Source organism: Triticum dicoccoides, chromosome 6B (assembly GCF_002162155.2).
Source record: "Triticum dicoccoides isolate Atlit2015 ecotype Zavitan chromosome 6B, WEW_v2.0, whole genome shotgun sequence".
Classification (NCBI taxonomy): domain Eukaryota; kingdom Viridiplantae; phylum Streptophyta; class Magnoliopsida; order Poales; family Poaceae; genus Triticum; species Triticum dicoccoides.
In genome coordinates this window covers 674,665,460-674,672,801 of record NC_041391.1, presented here as the reverse complement: position 1 = coordinate 674,672,801, position 7,342 = coordinate 674,665,460, and the positions used below count along the sequence as shown (strand labels likewise).

The 7,342-nt window shown below is 47.8% G+C and overlaps 1 protein-coding gene across 1 annotated transcript; it reads left to right on the top strand.

Moving 5' to 3' along the window:
- Positions 1-6,417: 6,417 nt before the first annotated feature.
- LOC119326659 (probable inactive poly [ADP-ribose] polymerase SRO2) lies at positions 6,418-7,103 on the top strand. The gene is made up of 2 exons (XM_037600280.1): positions 6,418-6,773; positions 6,865-7,103. The coding sequence occupies exons 1-2, from the start codon at positions 6,506-6,508 to the stop codon at positions 7,032-7,034; spliced, it is 438 nt and encodes a 145-aa protein (XP_037456177.1). The 5' UTR covers positions 6,418-6,505; the 3' UTR covers positions 7,035-7,103.
- The last annotated feature ends 239 nt before the right edge of the window (positions 7,104-7,342 follow it).

Sequence of the window (7,342 nt, the reverse complement as noted above, 5' to 3'; positions counted from 1 at the left end):
ACATGTCATACATGTATTAAAATTTCTACAACTAATTTTTCATAAAAATGGTTTCTTAATTTATTTTATTTTATATCAGTTTTATTGGTATATTTTTATTTTGGTAGATTCGTTTTTTTTCATGCTAATTGTTTAACTACAACATGTCCACCGACCGCATGCTCGCAGTCACAAGTTCGTCGGTCGTGCACAACTATATGTTCACCTATCTTTCATATGTTTTAATAAGGGCAGCGGAATTAATTTACCCATGGGATTGAGTGCTGCTAAAACAAGTTAGGGAGGGTCAGAAGATAATTTTAAAACATCTTCGGCAAACGTGACTGCCGCCGAGGGTCTCTCCTTGCTTCTCCCAGGCCGTCGACAGGGGGTGCGGCCAGGCGAAGCCTGGTCGTCACCTGCTGCTGTGGGGCCTCTCTTGCTTCCTCGCGTGGGCGCTGTAGCGCGGGACGGGGCGCCCTTGCCGGGATGCTGCACGGACGGCGGGCGCCGCAGCACGGCGGCGCGCCGGTGCTCCTCTACATCCCCGGGCTCCATGGTAGTGGTGGTGGGTACCCTCTCGGTCGCGCGGGCAGCGAGAGGTGTATCGGCGGGTGGCTCGGGCATTTGCTCTTCTCATCGGCATTGGTGACGCCCCGATCCGGACCTGGAGTGTTGGGCTCGTCACGTTTGTCCTGGAGACCTCGTGGTGGCGCGGGTGGCTCGGCATTGTACGGGAGCTGCCCCTCCATCTTGTATCATTCGGCCATATACTTTATTCGGGTGTTGCTTTATATATAAAGTGGGACGAAAGCCTATTTCAAGACAAACATATTGGCTAAAAGAATATTTTTAAATAAATCCTTGAGACAAACAATACAAATAAAACCATTTTCATAATATGAGTTCATTTTCATTTTGCGCATGTTGCTCATGTATATTAACTAATAGGTAATTAGTCTTTTGAGACAATAATAGTAAATTAGTACTTTGTAAGGGAAATAGTATTCTTTTTAGGGGTTGAAAAATAGTTAATTAGTTTTTTAGCAACGGAAATCATCAATTGGTTTTTTTAGTTGATGGAAATCGTTTTTTTAGAATCAAGGAAATCATTAAAAAAATTGAACACAATGAAATCGTTAATTAGTTGACTTGTGCAGCCACGTGATGCATCGGGTGAATGGCTGGGCTGGTTAAGATAGATTTTATGGCCAGGAGGGAGGCCTTTTTTTAGGGGATGGAGTGAGGCCTTTCTGGCCCATACCAATGTGCACGCTGGTGCGTAAGAAGGCACGACACTCTGAGGGCACGGTAGAGGAGCCGGTTCCCTCCTCTCCAGCTCCACTCGGTTTTGTAAGTCGTTGGCTAGCATCGCATCGGAGCAGCGGTAGGTGCACCGGGCACGACCGAGCAACCGGACTCGGTTTCATGCGGTGCGTCCATCCGTGCAGGTGATTTGCTATCGTGGCGCTTTCCATGGCGCGGCACGATGATGCCCAGAGGATGATGTCATGTGGCCGCCATAAGAATGACGTCACAACCAAACCAATTGGATGAGAAATTAAGAAGTTTTTTTCTCTCTTATATCCGTGCTTTGTTCCATTCATTCATCTGCGTGTTTCAGTCTGCATGCAAAAACTACTCCAGTAGGGAGGCTGCTGGTTGCATTTGAAAGGAAGAAAAGCCAAGTTTGTATGTTTACACAAGGGATAAGCAAAACTGTAAAGTGCAAACGGGGAAAGATAAGCATGATAACATCATAAGGTTAGAAGTTACCCGCAAAAAAAAAAAATCATAAGGTTAGAAGCTAATTTCCGAAGAAGGAAAAAGAAAATCTTGTTTTCAAACCATTTGTTCGATTTACAATCCATTTTTATGGGGATTTTTACTGTCAGTTTCGTACTATTTAGCGGTACTCCCATGGCTGGTGGCCAGCAGCAGGAGGTACTTCCGCAGCCTGTGCTCCCATGGCTGGTGGCCGGGCTGATCCACTGCCGGCTGCAGTCACACTAGACACTGCAGGGACGACGCCACTCCAATTTCTCAACAAGTGTGCCTCGTCTTGATTAGTGCGATGCTGCTTGCTATGCTGCAGGATGGAGAATGGCCACCATCGAAGAGACAGGTTGGGAGAGTTGTGTGATTATAAAACGGCCTGGTGAACTTGAAGAAGAGAGAAAAAGAATCACATATTTTTGTTTTAGATCAGAAGATATCTGACTGGGAACAAGCGCCCGGGCCTCATCAATTATTCATTTTCGTTGGAATGGAGGCGAGTAGTACAGGTGTGAAACACACACACAGCAGGGCCACACCAGTTATGATAGACATAAATGTACTCCCTCCGTTTCATAACGTAGTGCATATGATTTTTTTTTAAATCAAACATCACAAACTTTGGCTAAGTGTGTGAACAAAAATACTTATATGTAAAATGCCAAACATATACCATTCCATATTATATGTCTTGTATTGTAGATATAAATATTTTTCTCTATAAACTTGATCAAAATTTTTAAAATTTGACTTTTAAAAAAACTATACGCACTACATTGTGTAACGGGGAAGTATGTCATTGCGTGACACATCAACCGTCCGTGCTCCGTGTGGCATGTAGGGTAACATCGACAGGGATGTCATCATTGCCGCCGAACTTGGATGCTTTTGGGTTGAGGGGACCTCCGTCCTCCGATCCTTGACGGAGCGAGTACCATTTTATTACAAGCTTTAGCGGCCTCGGGGTTGGGCCTGCTAAGTAGTTATTCGAAATAAACTTTCGGTGTAAGGTATCACATTGAAGAAAAAGATTTTCTGCATAGCATGCCTAGGCCCAAGGTGTTGGTATCTCAGACGATCCAGCTCAGCCACGTAGGTCAGATGAGGTGTCTGTTGGTCGTAGTGACATAGATTTTGACATGCCCGTATCATTATCTCGCCGCCCGGGAGAAGAGCCATTGGATGCACCAACTCTGTAATTGAGAGGGAATACCTATGCTCCCATCGCGAGCTCAAGCCATTATCTTCCACCAACGTCCAGATCTTTAGAGGTTGCCCAGGCGGCTTGCTGCTGCTGAAAGCAGTCAGGCATAGCTCACCGTGCATCTCATCCAGCAAGAAGGATTCGTCAAGGGCGGGGTCCAAAGAACCAGGCAAACGGGTGATGCTGAAACTCTCATCTTCCAGGCTAAAGCGAAGGAGGCCATGTGGACGTGGCTTGATATGCCGCTGATCGATGACCCAAAACAAGGCACCGTTGGCGAATACGGCGGTTATCCACTCTGCGACAGGGTATGGTGGATCAGACACAGTTTCCCTCCAAGAGGCTGAAGGAGCACCGATGGTGAACACTTCCATTCCCATGAGGTAGATGCCGGTGAGAGGATCTCTAGAGCGGTAGAAGGCCCGAACTACCTTGTGCATGCCGGTGCAAGGATCTAGACCAAGCCCTACTGGAAGGCAGACAATCTGCTTGCGTATCTTATTGCGGTCACTGTCCGGCAGCGTCATGGTGTCCCTGGTTGCAGGATTGAAGAGGTAGACGTAGGTGTCGGTGGGGACAATCACCAGGCCATCGCAGTGCGCAAAGTAGCATACCGAATTAAACTCGGCTTGGAAGTCGCCACCATGCATGAACCTTGCCTCAGAGGCACCTTTCTGCCACTGGTAGAAGCCAATGTTTGTGGAGAAGGTGGTCGGCCAACTCTCGTCTTCCATAACATAGTCAAGCGTGTGAGGGGTGATGAGCAACGATGGGTTCTGTTTCCATTTCAAGGCCGAGTGCTGGAGGTGTGAGCGGATGAAGAAGGGGGCAGAGATGATTGCGCGCCAAGCCTTGCTTACAGACTTGAACCGCAGGAGGGACTTGACGGGCAAGCGAAGCAAGATCTCAACAACAAGCTCGTCCAGCAGCTCGCCCAGAGGCGCCTTAGTTTTCTTCTTCTTCATGCAAGTGTTCACGTCCATGACATACGTGCAGTAAAAGGCAAAGTATACAAAGCTCAATCTCTCCCTAATAATAAAGCACGGATTGGGTCTCCGGGTTCACCGTCGCTGCATTTTTGCAAACAAGTCCCTCATCTTTTATGAAATCAACCCGCACTCCATATGGGCATCATCAACCGGGTAGAGGAAAAAAACACGTCGTCGTCGGTCTCGCACACGAAGGAGCAGCCCGTCTCCAACACGAACACGAGTGCGAACTAAAAAAGTCTATCTGTCGCTGATTTTCCCCTCATCCCTGTCTCTTCTGATCTCTCTCACCTCTCGTTGCTTTCCGCCGTCGACTGATTCCGAAAAGCGCCGCGCTCGACGCAGGCGTGCTCGCTGCCGCCGCCGCCGCGCCCCCGTCCCCCTCTCCCCGATGCCCGTCCTCTTTCCACCGTCGCCGAATCCGGACGAGACCGGCAGGATCCGCCGCATCTCACGCCCGCGGCCCGCCGTGGCTTTCGGCGGCATCGGGGGCGCCGGTCCGCCCCGCTCCTCCGGGGCTGGCAGAACGGCGGAGCGACGCTCTGGTCAGGTTCCTCTGCTTCGAGGGCGGCGCGTGGGCTGATGTCGAGGGCGAGGCGGCTGTGCCTCTGCGCCGGGCGTTCCTGGACGGGAGGGTGGTCGCAGAGGCCGCGTATGGCGGCAGGGAGTTCCTGTTCGACTTCCTGTGGATGGTGCGCATCGACGCTGGCACCGCCGAGGTGGTCGCCATGGGCTGGATTGACCGCGGGGCTTGCTTCTTCCCTGTGCCAGAAAGCGGGAGGAAGAGGAAGAGGGGCGAGCATGAGCTGGGGGACGGGGCGTCGTCCGAGGTGGATGAGAGGTCCGACGAGAGCAGCGACATGGTGGAGTCCTCAATCCAGCCTAATCTCCTGCCACTCTCAAGCACTCCCCGTGCAGCAGGCATGATGTGTAGGCTGCCATGGCAAGGCTACATCCATGCATTCGGTACTGCTATCTCCCCCCCTCTCTCTCCTGATTTGCCTCTTCCATTCTCTCATTTGATTTAATCCCTTGAGCATATTTTCTTATGTATGCCTACAACATGCTAGGTGATTGTCTGATCTACCATGTGATTTGCGGTTCATGCGAAGTCATGAAATCTGGTCCGGATAGTGACATGATTTACTCTGTTTGATCAAACAGGTAGAAGCCGAAGCTGTTTTACTTTAATCTGATGAAGTCCGTGCTGCTATAAGCTAGGAAATCGAAAAATTCAACATTGGCAAGCTGGTCTTGTGCTCTTTGTCTAAAAGCATATTCTGAAAGCGAGGTTCTTATTGTGGATGTTTCAGCGTCAACCTGAATTTTCTTTAACCTACTACAGAAAGACCTTCTAGGGTGATTAGCTGCAGTACTGTGACAAATAATCAAAAAAGATCATTGTCTTCTCATTTAATATTCTAGCTGCCGGCCAAACATTGAAGGTTGCACTACAACTACTTGATTACAAGTTTTATGTGAATTTTTTTTGTACAGCTTGCACAAACTCAGTGAGATCAGGAATCATCATCTCTCACATTTTTTCTCTTCAAAGGGAGGTGTCATCTCCTACATTTTTTTCTCAGAATCAACCATGTTTCTAATCCTAACCAGAAAGTTTCCATCGCTCGGCTCCTGATGGCATGATGCCTCATTTAAATTCTCTTATGTCATGGTGTTTGTATTCAGAAAATTAATTTATGATGCCTCATTTAGATTCTCTTATGTCATTGTGTTTGTATTCAGAAAAATAAGGCATGCTTATCTTATCTCGGTGTGTTTGTGCTCAGAAAATTAATTTGCTTATTTTTGCTTTTTGAGGGCTATAAGAATAGATTTCATTTTTGAAAATCTGCTTCTTCCCTGTTCCAGAGAACGGGATGAAGAGGAAGAGAGGCGAGCCTGAGCTGGAGTACGGGGCCTCGTCCGGGGTGGATGAGAGGTCCAACGAGAGCAGCGACAAGATGCAGGGCCAGCTCCTAGCCGCTGCGCGCGGCGCCGACGGGGGCAATGCCAGGTTCGCGTGGTATGGCGCTCCATCGGTGGATGTGGCCGCGGCGGCGGTGGAGCACGGGTTCGGCAGGATGAACAACCGGGTCCTTTTCCATCGCGCGCACGGCGACGACGTCCACCTCTCGCCGCCTCGGTCTCCTTATGCCAGGTCAGGTCAGAGTTCTGAATTTGTGGTTTTGATCGATGGCAAGCATGAATATAGGCATATAGCTGTAGGATAATTTATCAGACACAGTTACCAATTCAGGATCTGTTCCAAATTGCATTCATATTATCCCTCCGTCTCATAATATAATTGATTCCATGTTATTTTAGCCTTTGGTTTCTATCTTGATTCATACTCCTAGCTCAAAAATTATGGGGAAACAAGTTTGCATGAACGACAGTATTAGTTTATCTATGAATGCAGTAATTTGATTGGGTAATGGTTTGTGGAAGGGAGGAATACGAGCAAAACTAAATCATGTTTCCTGCTACCTAGAGTCCGGGTGATGAAATATGTTCTGAATGTTCTGTGAAGCAGTGCATAAAGGAACTTACGAGTATGAAATCATTTTTATGCAGCGCAATGCTAGCAAATGCAGATGAGAACGGCGAGGCGCATATCATGTTGTGCCGTGTTCTGTTGGGCCGGCCAGAGGCCATCCCGGCCGGGTCCTCCAAGCTCCACCCCAGCAGTGACAATTACGACAGTGCCATCGACAACATGCAGAACCCACAGTGGTATGTTGTTTGGGGCAAGGACATGAACATGAGGATCCTCCCAGAGTACGTCGTCAACTTCAAGTGTCCCAACCTCCATCAGATGCAAGGTTAGTGAGTGCTCCGTCTGAATTGGTGTTGTAATTGTTCCGAGATGTTCCTGGATCTCATGTTATTATTCGTTGAAATTTTGGGTTTCAGGATCATCGGGAGCGAACTCCACGCTAAAGAAGCCTTCGCCGGTGGCTCATGACATGTTTCCGACGCTTCTAGCAGAGATCCAGTGGTTCATGCCATCTTCCAAGCTGCAGACATTGCAGGGGACCTACAATTGCTTCAAGGTAAATTGGTGGGGGTGCTTATTAGTATAGGGTGTGCCAATATAATAGCAATTACGGAAAGAAATCTAGAGAATTGGTCTCTGGCAGGGGGACTCTTGAGAATGGAAAACGGGGGAAGGGAGATGAGTTTGGGTGTCTTTTTTTATATATAGAAAAAGAGAGTGTGTTTTATCTGTAAGTGAAGTGTGTACGTGAAGTGCTTTTTATTGGCTAAGCCTAAATGATGAAAAAAATAAAAAGAATCTTCCCAACCAAGCAACAAACTCTATTGATAAAAATCAACATAGTAAAAATAGTTAAAAAATGTACATAGTTATATATTTATTCACACTTTCTAA

Excerpts from the sequence above, each read along its gene's own strand:
- LOC119326659 (XM_037600280.1), top strand. The coding sequence starts at position 6,506 with ATGAAATCATTTTTATGCAGCGCAATGCTAGCAAATGCAGATGAGAAC. Across the intron at positions 6,774-6,864 it reads CAACCTCCATCAGATGCAAG|GATCATCGGGAGCGAACTCC; the intron begins GTTAGTGAGTGC and ends TTTGGGTTTCAG.